Source organism: Athene noctua, chromosome 1, assembly GCF_965140245.1.
Source record: "Athene noctua chromosome 1, bAthNoc1.hap1.1, whole genome shotgun sequence".
NCBI lineage: Eukaryota > Metazoa > Chordata > Aves > Strigiformes > Strigidae > Athene > Athene noctua.
The window spans coordinates 152,669,486-152,688,573 of NC_134037.1; the positions used below are offsets into that span (position 1 = coordinate 152,669,486).

The 19,088-nt window shown below is 36.4% G+C and overlaps 1 protein-coding gene across 4 annotated transcripts in view; it reads left to right on the plus strand.

The window, feature by feature from the left end:
• The window catches only part of ROBO1 (roundabout guidance receptor 1), a 745,923-nt gene that overhangs the window by 620,259 nt on the left and 106,576 nt on the right, over positions 1 to 19,088 (plus strand). For all 4 annotated transcript variants that reach the window (XM_074901499.1, XM_074901485.1, XM_074901493.1 and 1 more), the window contains one exon: positions 12,611 to 12,768. In XM_074901499.1, the coding sequence (XP_074757600.1) occupies positions 12,611 to 12,768 (158 nt within the window). The remainder of the gene's footprint in view (positions 1 to 12,610; positions 12,769 to 19,088) is intronic.

The following is a 19,088-nucleotide window of genomic DNA, read 5'->3' on the forward strand; positions in this document are numbered from 1 at the left end:
GAGTAAAAGTAAATAACCTCCACAGCACCATTCACCAGTAAGTTTTAAAGTGTCTAACAATGAAAGTAAGCAGCACCAAAGCAGCTGGAGTTTTTCTTTACTAGAAAGTCCTACAACAGCAAAAATATATTCTCACAGTATATCAGTACAACAAGTGTAAGGATTTAGGCAATCCAGTTAGTGTTCTAGAGTTAGTTTTTTTCCCCCTTAACTGAGTTATTTCTGAGAGAATTATTAGAAGATACCGGTAGCTTTTAGCTTGCAAATTCACTGTCTTCTCAGCATCCTGTTTACTATAATTAGTCACAATGTATTTGCTTTTTAAAACTGTGCTTAAAACGTATGACTTCCATTTTTATGCATCTACTGATAATCTAGATCAAGTCTCATAATATTTCCGAGCTTACTTTTTGTGCTTAAACATACACAGAAGAACTAGTTCACTGAACTGACTTGAAAATTTAGTTATATTCAGAGTTCATAGAGAAATAAAAGAATTCCGGTCTCACACAATACCACATTTGCTTTTTCTCTCTATAACAGCTCTTAATGGAAACTGAAAAGTCTTGTGGTTTACCAGGAAATTAACCTATATGGGCTGCTTAGGACTGATAGGAATTGAATTAAAAGAGCTGGTAGGTATTTATAGACTGTATCATAGTAGCCCACAGTTCAAGTTTGTAATAGCAAGGGAAATCAAGCGTGGGTACTTCTGCTAACAATACCCCAGCTTGAATGAATCAAGAAAAAGTGTGATCTCTTGAATTTTGTCCAAACTTAAGTTTCATCATTATGAGTTAGAAATAGAAGAAACAAGGGGGAAAAATCCAACAATCGAATTAGTGAAATTACATGTTACAATTTCTTTACTGTGCTTTTTTCCTGTTTAAGTTTTTAATGAGTTGCACTGTACTGCAGTTTCTCACAGGGTGTAAAACAAAGGTACAAACAATATTTCCACCAAATGCACTCACTTTTACACTTTCACAGCCATTTCAGTTAGGTTGGTTTGTTTTGTCTAGAATGCACTTACAAGTTCCTATTTCAAACAGATTAAGCTAATGTTACAGTATCCACTTTCCTTTTTCTTGGTGGTGAATGCAGACATGTTGTCCTGTGTGCCACAAAGTCCCTACCAGCCCACGGTGCCTCACGGCGTTACAAAGTTGGACAGCAATGGATGCCAGCATCCTTTTGTAGCTGTTATTAAAGATGCTATCTTTAGCTGCAACACTGAAGTTATGCAACTTAATGTTCTCTGTGTATTAAAATATTAATGAAAACACAGGGTTGAAAACAATGAGTGTGACCCAATATGAAAGGAAGCATTTAATCAAAATTAAAATCTTCAGTAATGAAATCTGGCTGGCTTCATGCACATTTGTGTTCATGCTGAGCATCACCCTGTTTCCTTTTGTTAATTCTGAATCAAACTTCTGGCTGCTGTTTTACTACATGGGGTGATCCAAAACTTGATGCACTCCTTCCTGCCAGCAACAAGGCAGACTCTGCTAGTAGCCAGTGTTTCTCGGATTTTTACTCAGTAGCACTTACAGCATATTAAATACTAACATACTGATCAATTGGCGCATTGCCTTTGAATATCTCGTAGGGATTTCAGCCAGAATAAGAGTCCAAATGCAGAAGTACTCTGCTGCTGATTTTATTGTCTTTTGCCATTTATGATAGCGTACAAATCTCCAAGAGTTGCAATTCAAAGTTCCATCTTGGTGAATTTGGTGATGTCCATTTGCTTTCAAAACCATTTTTCATTGTTGTAGCTATTAATTTTGCTACTTTTTCTAATGCTCTACATAGAATTTTACAATATTTGAAGCCTTTGGATGGTTGTCTAAATGAAGACCTGTCACTGTAAATCATGAAGACCTCTGTCTAGAGATTTTGCAAGTTCTGAACAGTAAAAGATTTGAGTGTATGATATTGCACCATACTTCTGTATACTGAGAAAGTGGAATGATTCATATCTTAGAATATGCCTGAAATAGAATAAACGTTAGCCTGTACGGTTTGGAATCTAACTCAAAGCAGTTAATTGAATTAGATGAAGACTGTATTTCTCTGTTACCTCTGTGTAAAGCTGTCTGCCATTTTTCCCTGAGGTGATTTTCTTGAAATGTTTCTAAAATCAGCAAAAGTAATTTGGAAAGTTTAAGATACTTGGCATAACTGTAATTTTGAAAAGGTTTACCTGTTTCTACTGTGACAATCTGTTGTCAATTTACATGCTGAATGTTTTAGGAGGTAAAGAAACAAGGTAACATTATCACAAGAGTGATATATTCGTGCATTTGGACGTGCAGAGTATAATTAACAAAACATCCACTAACAGGTATATCCTGCTGTATAGCAGTCTGGAGAGGTGAGAAAAGGTGGTGGAGCTCTGTGATCTGTAGTTCCTTTCAAGAGAATAAAATTGTACACAGTAGAACAGAATAAAAGTGTATGTAATAGTTTAGCAACATTTTTGATCAGTGTGGCTTTACTATAATATCTGATGCCAAGAAATGCTTTTCTTAGCTCTGCTGTTATTTAGAATTAGCCACTCAGCCATATGAAGTGCCTGCATCTTGTGCTTACTGACTGATGGCTTGACCTCAGATGTAATGGGGGTATATAATTTTCCAGAGTAGTAAAGAAGTGACTTAGCTGTTTGAATGTGATAATGATACTATATATTCTCTGATATTAAAAAGTCATGTTTTTCAACCACTTCAACAGCATAATGGGGATTTTTTTCATGGAAATAGAGTCCTTTCAAAAAACATTGATGGTAGTGGTATATGTATAACATGCTGAAATTTGAATGCTAAGCAGAAGGACACAGCTAAAATTGTTGCCTTGAGGCAGGACCTTAGCAAAACAATAGCATAGTGCATATGCAGATTTAGGGCTGTGCATACTGCAGAAACATTGTTACTGCAGGTATGTGAATCTTTATTGCTTTGAAAACGTCTCCTTTGATAAGTTTTTGGCTTCTTCAGAATGAAAGAATGATTAGAAGCAACTGTACAAGCATCAGCCATTTAAGTCTTGCCTATACTACAGAATCAGTGCTGCCACAGTTTCATTGGCAAGTCTGTGGAATAGTTGTATCTACTCTAACAAAAATTGGCCTAGTGAGGGATTTTCAAGCTTAGAAACTATGGGAAGAGAGTCAATTTTTCACATCTCAAGCCAATGTAGCTTGCTATGTGACACCTCTTCAGACAACTGCAGTCTCTTTCAGTTTGCCAGTGCCATATATCCTAGATTTAAGCTTTCACTGAAAACTGGCTACATGTTTGCTTCTGTCCTTGTTACCTGCATTCCTGCCTTTATTTTTCTCCTTCAAATCCTGCGGTACAGGACACTGGCGTTTCTGGGTTGGTTTGTGTCTTCTTTCTTAAAAGGGAGAACCATTCTTCTTGTGATATAAGGTTTGATAAGTAGTTAAGGAAAACATTGGCATTTTGTTGAAGTGTCTTCTCACCTTTTATCTTACCATTGTTTGGTCCTTCTGTCTCTTTTGTCATTCCAGTTATCTCTTTATGCTTTAATTTGGAGGGCCAAGACAAGGTCTCACTGCAGCATCTTAATCTGATTCTTTTTCTCTATTATAATCTGCTTTGAAGGGAAGGCTAGTGCAGCTAGCAGTTCATTGGAAACTGGACATCGAAACCTTGATTTGTAGTGTACAGTAAAAAAAAAAATATTTTTACAAACACACCAATATCTTTGGATTTAAAGATGCAAATCCTTCCATGCCTAAGGGAAGCTAATTTGTGATGCCCCAAAGACACAGTTCTTCTCTGAGTTGTGTCTAAAACCCCATCATTTGTGTCCATAAATTTGGAAATCCATAAAATAATAAAATAACAATAATAGTAATAAAAAAGAAAACAACTTTAAATATTTAGGACAAGTGAAGGGAAACTATCTCTGTGGTCTATACAAATAAATCCCCTCTTCCAGGAGGTAAATTCTGACTTGCTGGTAGTAAATGCCTTGTCCTAGACCATAATATGTGGAAGATGTTGAGAGGAATCACATTTTGTACAGTCAATCAAATTAATAATTAGTTCACTTCTCCTTATCTATTTTCAATTTTTAATCAACCTAAGGGATACTTTCAGAGTCGCATGCCTGAGGCATCACAGATCCTTCAGGGTTTAATTAGATTTCCCAGTGGTGCAGTGTGCTCTCTTAGGCCTGTCAGTTACCCTTTCCATGGGAGTTAAAATTACTCTTTATATGACTTACCAGATTTGGTCATTTAATTGATTCCCAATTCATCATCTAATTCATTTACGCTTTCCTTTCCACACATGGAGGTACTGTTACGAGCTGACAGCTGTGTTGCCCAGTAAGATTCCTGGCAATACTTAAAGCCCAAATCTTCAACTAGATAAATAAAATCAGACTGATTGTGAGTGATTTCCATAAATTTTTGTAATTATTGTCAGTAACTTTCAGCCAGTGATTTTTACAGAAGTCTTTTTTGGGGACTTGCTCCATAAGCATTCATTTCTTTCTATTAACAACTGTAAGTTTCTTAATGACAGTAACAAATAACAATAAATACGTTTATTTTAATGTCTTTATATGCATTCAGTATGTTTATTGACATGTGCCTCAATATGTAATTGCTTTTGCAGTGCAGCATATTGCTTGATTAAAGCATATTGCTTGTATTTGTCATCAGCACCTTTTAAAATATGTGATATGTGTAGGTGCAGCCCACCTTGATCTCTTTCTACATTAATGGATTAGAAGAATATAGGTGTTGTATTTCCTAACATATAGTGCTGAATATAATAGGCAATGACACCTTTTTCCAGAGAACGTAACTATTGACCTTCAGTAGATACTAAGATCCCAGTTTGCTGGTGCTGTATAAAAAGCAATCAATCAAAAACATTACTCTTTGGAGATAATACATTTTAAAACAACTTAATGGTTACAGTAATAGAGGCAGTACATTTTGTTAACATTTTAGACATGTGATCTAATGTCACTGCTTATATTTGATACATCTTACATCTGTATTTAACTACATTTGTGTCTTGGTTCTGTTCATCTGTGCTAAAACGATGCTGTTTCTTTCTTGCTTTGACCACCATTGCTCTTCAGTGGTGTCATCAGCTATGCAGTACTGATAATGTTAATAATAAATTATATTGGTTTGTAACATGAGATTATTAGCTCTCCCTGATACCTTTAATCTGTTAGCATTCTTACAGCAGAATATGGTACCAGATTCAGTAAAATATTTGCCAGATCTGCATGCTTGATGAGAAATAGACAATTTCCCATTGCTGGAAATTCTGCATTGCTGTGGTGGGCAGTAGGAATGCAAGTTTTCTGAACGTCTCTTTCTAGAACAGTTTAAAGCATTCTGTGTATACCATTTACTTGTTCATTCATTAGTTTATTTTCATTCATTCAAATTAAATAATGCCATTCTTTGGCACTCTTAGTTCTTCCAAAGTTAAATTACTGGTAAAATTTCTGTATGCCTCTTACAGTGTCTACCAAAGTCTTAAATGTTGTAATTTCAAATTTAAAAAGAAATCATTGACAATATGAAACGTTAGGAATAGAAAGAGCATAATAACGAAAGGCAGATCTTAAGTTGTTTCAGCATCAAATTAAAAAGAAAAGGCCTTTTAAAATCTCTTCTAGCATTCATTAACCCTACAATTTCTTCCATGGTGACATCATGGAGGAAGTGTTTATGAACCAGCTGCAAGATTCAGGTCAAGGATATCAACACCAAGTCGTATGAATACTAAGCAAAGAACACCACTTGATTTTAAAGTACTTTTGTTTCTTCAGGATTTCAGGTAGTAAGGTTTGCTAAAGGGCAGAGTTTAAAGCAGAGTAAGACAGCACTGTATGAATACATTGCCTTCGTTGTCTTGTCATAAACATTCAAAACTGATCTCTACTGTGATGATGTAACATGATGGTCATTACTTTATGATCTCTTTGCAATGACCACTCTCATACTTGGAAACCTATTCAATGTGAAAGATTGTGCAATTAGGGAAGTCCTGTGTCACTGGACGGTTGGCTCTGTGAGAGAGTTAAACTGTTAGGCTACATGTCAGGTGTTTATATAGTTTTGAATCTCAGAGAAGGCAGAATGAAGATTAGAGACCTACTTACTGAATTGATTGACATCTGCTTGCCTGTAGAAGGCTTTTAGTCTGAGAAAGGTGTAGCAAGATCCCATAGCTGAGGGCAAAGCACTTCGAAGTAGGAATCAGATGAGAACTGAAAATGATGAAAGTGAGGACCCCTTGGCAGGCTGGCTGCTAAATGAAGTGACTCCATACCTGTTGGAGGCCATATAAAAATGTAGACATCTTTTGAAACATCCAATACCGTATTGCTGGACTTGATTGCTGCATAAAATCATCGCATGTATTACATGAGTGATCTTGTTAGATGATCATAACAGTAATTTATACAGACTATTTATAGCCCTACTCCTTTTGTTTCACTTTAATGACTGTACTACAGTTAACACCAGTATTAACCTGTCTTTAACATCTTCTGAAAGGAAAATAAATATTTTTTTTCAAGGAACCAATTTTTCCTTTATATGACTGCATGGAAACTTTTAAGGGGTTGTCCTCAGAAGAGCATATTTCTCATTTGTAAATTAAATTATCAAGTTCTAGTCAAACCAGGTAATAGTTTAATAAGCTCTGAAATCCATTTTAGTAAGACGTGTGTTGACTTAAATCTGATCATACATGCATTTTTTTGTTCCTTTTTAACTTAATTAAGTGCTACAACACTTTCCTGTTAGTGACACGCATGTATTAAAAATGATACTCTGACAACTGTATAAATTTCATGCCAACAAAGTCTTTAAACAAGGTATCATAGTTCTGACTAATGCTTAAGTTAGTTGTAATTAAAATTAAGCACCTGGTTTGAAGCACTGTACCAACTGACAAGCATCTTATAATATATTTGAATGCCAAAAATGTCTGCTGTGTTTCAGTAAATTTGAATTACAAGTTTGATAGGTAGTGGAGAAAAGGGATCGTTGTTGGTCCTAAATTACAGGAACTGTTCTGCTTTTGAATAACAGCTCAATCGTGACTAAGAAATAATGAGTTTCTCTTTGATTCACGGGATCAGAACATTTATATAACCTCCTGAATCCCATTTTTCATTTTCCTAATCTTACAGCATTTTAAAGTAAGCACTCTTCTCTGTTGTTTTGTTCCTCATATTTTATTAGTTGGATTAAGTATTAGATGGAAGCCTTCTTTATAATACAGTTGTTTCATTGGTGAGGGAAAGGAAAACATTGAATTACTTGTTATATATTTACAAGAATTAAAATAATAGAATTGCTGGATATTAAAATTAAAATCTATTACATGGGATTTTAAACAAAATTAGCCAAAAGGCAGGACAGTGGGCCATTAAGGTTGCACTGCTCAGCTTTAGCTTGTAGTTTGATGTTAGCACATTTTTGTTTGCTGGGTGGAAACTTCCTCATTAGCTGAGGTCTGGTTGTTTTCTAAAGCAATGTGAGGAATGAACATTTCTTCTAGTTATTTCACTTTTTGTTTTCCCACATTTTTGAGGCATGTGCTACAATACAAAGAAACATTTAAATTATTTTCATGCTGAAAGAGTGGAAATCATTGGGATCTCTTCTGTTACCTAATTGTGTGATATTTCAGCTGTCTACTCTCTCTCTAACAAGTAGACTTGCAAAATAGTGTGCTGTGTCTGAGAGAATGTGAGAGAGTTAGTGGGAAGCAAGTCTGAATGATGCCTTTTATAAGAATTGGATTAAGATGGCCTTGATCTGATTATGCAACTGCACCCTGAACATCTTCATTTCCCCCTCTTCCTCTGTTCACTGGTTGACCATGGCTGTAGTATCTTGGTTGATGAGCGATCTGAGATATATTGTGGTGCATTGCTTTGAACTGATCTAGCATGAAGTGTCTAGACTACAATAGACCTGTAATCAAAATTTTCAGATTAACTTATTTCCAATTCTTAAATGATACCACCTGTTAAGGCATAATACCCACTGTGTATGATGGTAATTGGTGTGTTCCTTACAAAGTCATTCTTTTCACATATTGACTAGAGCTTTATGGTTGATTTCTTTTTTTCTTGTGTTTTCTTTACTGTCTTTGAACTACATCACAGTTATTTAATGATAAACCTTAACAATAATCTTTCTTAAATATCTGCAGTGTGTATATGCAAAAAAACCCCCTGCCTGCCTACCTCTCATTTAACTCACTAGTGGCTCCCTTCTCTTTTTCATAGTAGCCAATGAAGAACTTCAGAAAAAAACACCAGGTGCTGCATTTTGAAAAACACTGTTTAGGGTTTACTCAAAAAATGCTGTCTCTACTTACTTTGCTTGTCAATAAAAATTTATCCTCAAGTGATTGCTAGTTCCTTCTGCTCTGGGAAAGATTCTCTGGGTAAAGTGCAATTTTTTACTGATTGAATAGTACATGGTATTAAATAGTTGTATAAGTAGTTGACTTTCAAGTGGAGTTACAAAAGTTGCTGTTGAACGTGATTAGTTCAGCAAGCATAGCATAGGAGTTTCTTCAGCACACACACGGTTCAGAGTATACACAGCAAGATCATGGAGTTGTCCTAGCTATGCAGTGACAATAATTATGATCATTATTTATTGTATTTTCAAAAATATTAGAGTAAAATGTTAGAAAACCTTACAGTATGTCAGAAACTTAGGGGAGGATTATATCTATGAAGATTCTACACTGAATTTGTTTAAAAAGAAAAAAAAAAAAAAGAAAAAAAAAAAAGGCAAGCATCCTCTTAACTTATCTATTTTTATTCCAGCTGCATATATGGAGGAGGAGGTGCATGCAGTGAAATTTGACCTTTTGGTGACTGAAAGCACATGCTATGCTGGATTACAAAGTATACTTATGTCTTCAAAAGGAAATGTATTCTCATTTAAGAGTGAGCCTTGATTATGAAGGACTGAAAAGAAGTAATTTTTTTTCATAAGAAAAGAAAATTTTAAATTTATAACTTCATGCAAGATTGCTAGGCCTGAGGCAAAAAAAAAAGATCATGCTTCTACTTTACAGCTGCAAAAATAATTACATGATGACTATCTGTGGAGTAATCTCTAATGGATTACATTTTGTTAGTATTTCATTATGTAATGTTAGAGCCAAAATAATAGTAAATGGAAAAAAAATCCTTGTTTTGATGTATCTATGGCCTGGACCTTTGATGTCCTCCTAAGGCATTCTGTTAAACACTGGTTAATTTGTGAAAGGTCATGGTTTACAGACAAGGTACTATGCTTGTAAAGTTGATATAAGACTAAGTGTAAAAATTACTGAAGTAATTTGTTTTTATTACACAAGTACTGGACTTCTTTGTTGCTTCAGAGGTGCTAAAAGCCATCTAAGGTGCTATCTGATAGGAATTCCTCTTAGATTTATGAGATCTTTCAGACTTGAAAAGCACTTATGGTTTATTAAGATCACTTCACTTGATTTTTTTCTTTTTTGAACTTAAGGGCACTTCTTTTTATATATGTCTTAGCTTTATCCAAGTGATAGAATCTTCAGAAGTAATAAGATGCTTCTTACTCATGGTCAAAACACCCCTTTTATTGTGTTGCTATAGAACTGTGCTGTAGCAAATAAACACTTCTGCACTTTCATGTGCTGTTGGCACTGGGAACTGGATGTATGGGGTCTTTTAGTAATTTGGTGCAACTTCTGTTTCGTCTTCTTTTATGTTCTTTAGTTTGTAGAAGTTAAAAAAAGAAGCAATAACATGACCAGTGGCTCCAAGCCAGATCAAGTCGCTATTAAAGTAAGCAGAAAAAATTCTTTGACTTCAGCAGAAGCAGTGTCAGCCTAGCCACTTATGATACATGATTTACTGTATCTGGATGGCTTGAGGGCTACTTGGGAATACAAGAAGTTGCATCTGGTTCTTAGTGCCATATTCAGTATAAATGGGATAAGCATATATAAGGTTTTCAGTGTATGTGAGCAGTATTTTAAAGTTCCCATAACCAAAATAATTTGAAATATCCAATTTTGATGCATCAATATTTAAGGGAATGTAGTAAGGGAGCTGCAAGAGAATGCAGGTTGTTTTGTTTTGTTGAAAACAGAAGGGAAGCTAAAGGATTCGTCTTTTGACTTAACTTTCTGAATAACTAAAAATTACATCATTCCCCTTTCTGAAAACATAGTATTTCCTCTAGATGTAACCTGGATTAATTTCATAGCTGAAAACATTTGCATTTTGCCCTAGTCCATAGAAGGAAAATATCCATGTGTTTTGCTTTTCAGAGAGAGAAATTCTTTGTTCTTGGGTGGAACTGCTTTCTCAGGTTTTTTTACGCAAAACAATAGGTGCATGGTTTTGTTTTTAATAAACATTCTCGATCAGATCTCTTCGAGAGACCTGTTTCATCCAAGAGAACATGTTCATCCAGTAGCATCTCGTTGTAGACCAGAGACCTCCAGAGGGCCCTTCTAACCTACATTATTCTATAATTTCTTCATTAAGTCCTGTCATTCTGTTGTATTAGTTTGTATTATTAAAGTGAGAGAGACATTTTATCCTTGATCATCCTCTTTCACTGCATCAGTATTTCCTGATACGAGGGCATCCAGAAACCTCAATAAACTGAAATATTTGAAGTGTGAATGTTTCAATATGGAATGGAATTGTTAAATTCAGATGAACTCTGGTGAGACCTACAGTATAGTGCAGTCTTGTTGGTACATGGATGTTCTTTGGTACTTCCAGAAATTATATATTGTTTCTAGAACAGTGGTAAAATATTCTGTATTTATTGCTTTTGATTCCCATCTACACTTCTGCATCAATCTTGGACTTTCCCTTTTGTATATTATGTTATAGTGAGCCAAGCTGGACACATAGGCTTGTGACGGTAGCTACTGAATGGTAGTGTATCAGAATTTAAGGTAGATGTACTTGAGGGGAAAAAATAGAAGATAGTCCTACTGATTAACAACAGGGCTTTTTGCCAGTAATCCTCCAAAACAAAGAACTACAAGTAATTTTTGCTCCCTCCCTCCCTTCATTTTAAATTATATAGCATTGCAGAAAGTAGATGTGAGAAAGGTACGTACCTCTGTCCCAAAATAGATGACCCATTTGCCATCAGACCATTTTAAAAGGTCTTAACAGCACGAAAGACCTTAGAGGAATGGTTTGGTGGCAGTACTTACTGTACCTGCCAATCTGTGAGCACTCCCATGTTCCTTAACATCTAACAATAAATCACACTTCACTTTGAAATGGCATTAACAGCCAAACCACTATACAGTAGTGAATGTCCATATATCTGTGGTCCAAGACAAGGGGGATATATTTTTTGCTGGAGATTCTTGGCACTTTTTATTGTTGACACAAGATTGTTGTGGGTAGCAAGAGTGACAGATAGCTTTGTCAAAATCCTAACAGTCCTTTGGCTGTAATGTACTTTTCCATTACCGTATTCTTTGTTTAGTATGGATGGAGTAACAGCAGTGGAGAGGACTAGAATGTTATATTTGTTATCATTTGAATTATTTATTTTTAGGTTAAACCTAATGCCACTTACTTGGCAAGATTTAGGAATGCCATTATTCTGTTAAACTGTGTCCCTGTGTAGTGGTCTGCTGAGCACAGCATGATGTCTCTCTTCTCCCAAAAAGAAAAATAATCACACCGCTATTGATAAAACTCATAGAGGGTGAATAGAGGGAATTAGAATTTCCTAGGCCTTGGGGTTGCCTAAATGATGAGAAAGAACAAATTCTTGTAATGAAGCTGCAATAAAAGTGTTTCTCTATGAAAGGTACTAAAATTGGCTTCTTCCAAATGAAGGATATGGGCCTGGCTCAGGCTAAGGGATGACTGCCAGAGACGGGAAAGATTTTTTTTTTTTTTCTTTTTTTTTTTCTTTAAAAAGACACAAGCCAAATTGCAAAGATTAGTTTGGCTAAGGCTACACAAATGGTTGGTGTCTTATAATTTCAGCAAAGAACTGGGAAGTTTAATTAGTTTGTTCATTTTTTCCATAAATTCAGGGATGAATGCAATTCATATGGCCAGTGGCCAATCTTTAACCATAAATGTTTGAGTTACTGGCAGGCTGACTTTGTTCCTCAGAAAAAGAGGGACAGAAAGCAATCTCTGCTTCTCCTAAAGTGATGTTCTACCTGAGCAGAAGACATCATGCCTTCTTCAGCTGTGATAGGAATCCTCTTTTCACACGCTAGGCAGACACTATGCCAAGTACTACCAGGGAGTCAACTCTTCTGTGCGGACAGTCCTATGTCTGTGTCAGCCTTTCACCGCTGTCAGTGTTAGTCACTTGGCTTGTATGTTGGAAGTTAAGTGTGAGTTGTACATGGGTTCTCTGTGTTACTCTGTGGAAGTACCAGAGACCATCCACAGATGCCAAATGAAGTTCATTAACTGAATTGTTCATTAAAGTACAACAGCAATAGGGACCATTAAAGGCCAAAACAAAACACTTTGCTGTGGTATTGGTGTAGTTGGGTAATTTTTTACTTAATTTGCTTTATTCTTTCAGTTCTACGGGATGACTTCAGACAAAATCCATCAGATGTAATGGTAGCCGTGGGTGAACCTGCAGTGATGGAATGTCAGCCCCCAAGAGGTCACCCAGAACCCACTATATCATGGAAAAAAGATGGGACCCCTCTAGATGACAAAGATGAGAGAATCACAGTAAGTATAAAAAAGTTTTTCAAACAATGCAAAAATCAACTAATCTAAGTCTTTCGAGCATGTGGGCATCCAGCCATTCTGTAAGTTCTAGGATCAGTCCTTTCCTTGCTTCGGAGGCAAGGCTAATTGGCATTTAGCTTGGAATGTGTCCTCTAGTTTCATACCACTTCGTTGCAGAGTATGCATTTGTTTGTTAAAGAGGACCATGTAAAACCTATGTTCTTCTCTTCTTCAGAGGAATTAGAAGCTTGTGGAAATGAAATTCGTTAAATTTGTCACTGTACTATAATTTTCTTGCCTTTTATCCACCTACAAATTTTTGCAACCTATAATATCTGCTTTCTTTGGTTAGAAAGAGAAACTACTAGTTGTCTATGTGAGGCCTTCTTTTGTAATGCTGTTGAAAAGAATCTATGCAGAAAAGTTGTATTACAAAGGATAAGAACACTTTTGGGATATAGTCACGGTATTTTAGAGAGATGATGACTTATCCTGCCCTCTGAAATGAAGTTGTTTTCTCATTAGAGGTGTTGTCATACTCATTTGTGTCTGTAGCTTGCTGAATACAGTGCGCAGTGATACAAGACTATGGATAAAGCAGCTTCTCAAATCAGAAGACTATCCTTTAAGTTTTTGACATGTGAAACAAGCTAGTGAGCCTAAATGGCTTGGAGAAATGGCAATGAAAAATGGAGTTCAGAAATCATTTATATGCTGCCAAGATGGTGATGCAGAGCATCTTTCCATCTGATAAGAAACCATGTCATCCGAAAGCGCATACTATGTAGGATCCTCTTGGTACTGGTAGGATTACTTGTGAAACAAGATCAGAGGCACATACAACTTACATAAACTGCATGCTGAAATGAGAGAATTTTTTAATGGAAAAACACTTAAACCCCAGCAACCTAAGTAAAAAATTACCATTTTTGTTTGAGATTTAAATTGCCTGTTGTTCCATTTGTTTTTTACAAATCAGACAAAGCTCAGGATTTCTGTAGTTGTGGCATATGCATACATTTAAATTTTTAAGTACCATACTGAACCTATACTGATTACTGGCTATTAACTCAATTCCTCCAATCATACTTGCTAAGAACTTGCAATTTCCTTTTCAAATCTTCCCACTGTGACAAGTCAATTGACCTGAGACAAAGAGAAGATTCCAGTGCTACTTTTTCTCAGGAAATGCTTTCTAAACTTGCTTTTTTTATTGCTGTAGTTTATTCTCTTGAAGGATTTTCAGGTGTTGCCTATTAAGTACATTTCTTTCATTATATGTGAAAACTGCTCTTCTCCCAGCTGCCAGAACAAAGACATACTCAGAACAAAAGCAAATATCACTGACTGGCAGTGCCACCTGTATTTATTAAAACCGTGCTTACAATAGAAGAAAGTATTTCAGTTTGGTTTTGTTTTCTGGTGATGGTATCAAAGTCACCTACATAGTATTCTTTCACCATGACACCTGGTGGAGTTATCTTGCTTTATCAGTTTCTGCTTCCAGAAACAAACAAATGAAAATGAGTTTTGATGTAGGTGTAAATATATACTTGCTTCACGTGCCCAAATGAGGGATTGTTTTCTGAGATGTAAATTAACAGTGCTGCGATAGCTAGCTCAACTGCGTTCATTTACGTCACATTTGCTTGTCATTGTCTTAAGCAGCACTATTAATATCATGACTGCTTTCTCACACAGGCAAGAGACTGAAGCTACATTGTAATGCAGATTTGCGTCGACTTACAGCTGTAGCAGAATCGTGCCAAAGTGGATAAATATGCATTCAGATGTACACCTTAATGGCTTTGCAGTAACCATCTGTATTATCTTGCTAGTGGCTGGGAAGCAAGGGGAGATAGGGACCTGGAATGGACAGCATGCTAAAGGACAGATGGGCAAAAAATATTAATTTTGAGCCCTGACTTAGAATTATTCCATCTCTGTTAACTTACCTCCATTAGGTCATTTCCCTTTCAGTTTAGCAACAGGAACATGAAGAATGAAAAGAGTACAACAGTTGAAACAAGGATGAAGTTGTTGGGTTTTAAGTGATAGTTTTCATTTTTGCAGGAAATCAACCTTTTTTAAAAAAAATGTTTTTCATTTAAGTTCCTATATTTAAAATTAACACCTACATTCATTTGATGGCAAAATGTTCATTGACTCAGTGAGACTAAATTTCAGGTAGTATAGTTTACAGGCATTACCTTCCTCTTTTTAAGCCATGAAATTACCAGATCAGGAAATGTCAAACTATATGGATTGGTGCTCAATATATATGTAATATCAGTGGGCATTTAATCAATGAAAATACTTTAGTGGCTCCACTTCTAAAGCATTTCCAGTTGTTTTCACTCTTAAAGGCTTGTTGATCTTTGAGTTACTGCTGTTTTAAGAGTTCTGTAAGTGTCAAGGGCTGTTTAAAGCATTTCATACTAATGCTTTCCTTTCTGACAAGAGTTTTAAAATAAACATTTAAATTGTAATTTTTTTTTAATAAGGGATGATGCTTGACACCTTTTTTGATACATGTCTATATTTTCTTCAAAAAGATGAAATGTGCATGAAGCAACCTTATTTTTAATATACAGAAGCTTTTTTTCTCATCTGCAATGACAATGTTGATCTTTGAGTGAGCATTACTGGGCTTTACAGAGTATTAAGGGTGCTGGAAAAACAGCTGGGTGGTAGCTTGGTTCCTGACAGAGTTTGAAGCAAGAGATCTGGATAAATAGCAGTTAAATAAGATCCAAGTTAAGGCCCAACTTCCTCTGGAATGCAATAAAAAGAAAATATTATTTTGTCCTGGTAGGGTTAAGGAAATCGATATGTTTATATAGGTGAGATAATAAAAATCAAAGTAGTCTTTGGATATTTTTGGTCCATTTGTAGGGCAAATAAACGTGCTTTGAAGAGAAATAAATTTATACGTCTTTCAGGTTATAAACAGTAGTGAATGGAACAAGTAAGAAATGAAAGTAAGGGTATGAGCACAGATATCTGTGATGGGGATTATAGTAACAGACATCTTCTTTGAGCACTGCTCTCCCAGTAGTGCTCCGTTTTAGCACAATTCGGACTCTGTGTGGGCTCCTCAGTGTACACATGTCCACTGGGTACGTCTGATGAAGAATCATCATCAAAATATTTTTTTCTCTCTGCTCTTGAATATGTTGTCTATAAACAGTTTTCTCAGTGCATTGGAGCTAAACATGATCTTTCTTATGTGTATTCTTTAATCCACAGTATGAAAGCATATGCAAGATGTGGCTAATCCCTCTCCATATATTACAGATGAAGCAGGAATGATAGTCTTGCATGTGAAGCAAATGCTTATTTTGAACTTAATCTACTGAATTGCAAAACAATTATCATGAGGCCAGAGCAGAACTAGTGTGATTCTGTGTTCATCTAGTTAATGTTTCTCCCAGAATTACTGTGGAGTCAAGAATCCCTCCTATAATATATATAGATGAAAAGGAGTGCTTTGGTGCAGCCCAGTGAATTTAGAAATTAGAAATAGCTCTAATTTCTCACTATGAACAATGTAAAAAATAAAATGTGTTTTTCCAATTTCTGAAATGTTCCATCTGCACTAGGAGAGGCTGTGTGACTCCCATCTTGGAGCTGAGGCAGAGAAAGAAGATGCAAGGTCTTTTCAATGTGTGGGAGAGAAGGGACCTCACCGGGTGGGGAAGCTCCGTGGTCTGTTTCCAGACTGTAGTGGTGTTTACATGGTTAGAATCACTGTCTTTCCAGGTGAAGTTCATAGACCCACAAATTGCTTGGAGTGAGGATCTAGGCCAGGACTCCAGGCTCCTAGATGTCCTCACCAGGAAGAGGCCTGCTGCCAGCCCTATCAGTCTAGCCATCTCTTTGCATAGCAGCCCTGTGTCATAAGGATGTAGCCACCTGTTTCAGGCACTTACCTTGATGCCAAAAACTGTGAGTTTGCATTCCCTCTGGCTGAGGAGGAAGTGCAGTCAGCCTAGTTTCTGCTGACTGCTGTAATTACTAGGCTTGGTCTTTCCAAATGTATTCTGTCTAGATGCAGCTGACAGGAGTATAAGTGGCTCTGAGTACCATTAGCAATGACTTGCCTGGGTGCTCACACAAATTGCAGTGAATATCGGTTGCTTGTAAGCCTGTGAATACCTCCAGTGTGCCTCCATTCACTTCTCAGCCATCTTCCTGTTGTACCCTAAAACCTCTCATTACTTTTCAAATGGTTTCCCCACTGCCTTCCTACCACACACCACTGCAATGAAACTTTCACCTCATTCCCCATCCATTTCCTTCATCTCACAACCTGCCCTTGCATCCACCCAGCCTATTTCTCCCACCTGTCTTGCCCCACTCTGTCATCTGATTAGTGCTAACTGCTTGTGTGGAGGTAACAATTTGGAAGCTCAGACAAGCAAAACCTCCCGCTGTATGCTGCAATATAAAGGCACTTTTCCTTTGGCTTTGCTGTTAATGTAAACGGCTGGTGTGCTGTGATTTGTAATGAATGCGGTGTTGTCTGTCTTCATTAGGTTTGCTCAAGAGCCTCCCTTAAGGATCTGTGTTGCTGCTCTGTCTTCTTTGTGAATCCCAAATGTAGTTACCTGTATATAAGATGCTGACATTAGTAATCTAACCAAGATGGTGGGGCATTTGAGGATATCTTTAGGCAAAACCTGGCAATAATTACAGACGCTCAGGAGTGCAAAGCCTTCAGAGGATTTTGTGGATCTCCCATCTAGACAGGGCAACCTGCATGTGCTTTTGGATCCTCTATAAATTTGTCTCATATTTTAGGGGCTGTGCCTGCATAATTAGCTAAGCCTCAGTAAAATCAGGATGCAGTTGGAGTGCCTGTAATTATCAGTACTTTTCCAGTGGGAGAATGTATACATATCTTGCATAAGCTCTGGAGCAAGTTGATGTTTGAGCCAGGTTTGGAGGTCAGAATTTCACAGATGCCTCTGTTCCTACCCCATGACCAGTAATAGCTCATGCTTCAGAAAGCTTCCGAATTGTTCACATGAAGTCATGGTCTAGGTGATAGAAGAAAAAAGCTATGCATACTGAACATGAAATTTTAATGGGTAAAATCTTTTACATATACATGAAAAAGGATGCCGGTACCTAAAAAAGAAATCCTTTGTAACTGAATACAAAAAGCAAAGCCTTCACATTGAAACTTTGGTGCAGCACTGTGATTGCAGTTTCCTCCTCTTTCGTATTAACTCTTATCTATCATTTATCCTGAATCATCCTCATTTGATTTTTAAAAGAAAAATCTTGAGAAGCCACTTATCTTTCCTTGTTCAAGTTTCTTAGCTTTTTAGATCAAAGTTACAGGATGAATAATGCATACAGGTTTTCATTCATTTTTTGTGTGACTGTCTTGTGACATCGTTTTGAATGACTTAGACTCTTAATTTAGGTAAGTTGTAACTTGAATTCTTGTTTCTTGTTTTGTTTCCGGGCTCTGAAATAATACATCACAAATACGAAGCATTTATTCTGTCTTGCACAATGCTATTTTTACACAAGTGAGTGATGAAAGTGTTTCCTACAAAATGTGAAAACAAAGCCTCTGATCTTCTGTGACAGGATAACTTTCTTAAAGGTACTGTCCACAGGAAGATGTTTTATTTATTTGCCCCAAATTTTCTGTTGATGACTTGTCAGAGAGAACTTGGTTCATTCTTCTTGGTGGAGACCATTCACAGCCTCATTGTGTTTTGACAAGTTTAAAACTACATAGGTGATCCCAGGAAGATCTTGGTCATAACAAGAAAGAAGAAAGAAATGGAAGAAATTTCTATGCCTATCAGTTAAAAAGGAGAAGAGAAAGGGTTGTTAGTTCTGGAGGGAACAGTGGAAAAAGCAAAAATTAATTCTCTATTTAGGAAAGGGGCCTTTTCTTCCAAAGTTAAATTGCAGTGGGAAAAATTGCAGAGAGGAGGTGAATCAAGAAAAAGGAAGAAAAACTGATTGAATTTGTTGCTGTCTACTGTGCAGGAGTAACAGTCTTAACCCTTTAAAAACAGCAATGCTCCTGACACAAAGCATACTTTTACAGTGCCACTCCAAATTAATTCAAGATGTGTATCCTTATTTCTTTCTTCATTTTTTTTTTTTTTTTTCCTGGCCCGCTCTCTTTTTACATTACTTTATTAATTGTGAATCTCTTAACATCTTAATCTCCCCAAATTGCATGTCTTAGATACATTGCAAAAGAATGCATATTCCTGTAGATGTAATGCTAATGGTAACATAGTCTGTCCTATAGAGAGCTGCATGAAAGATCATGGCCTGGGTACACA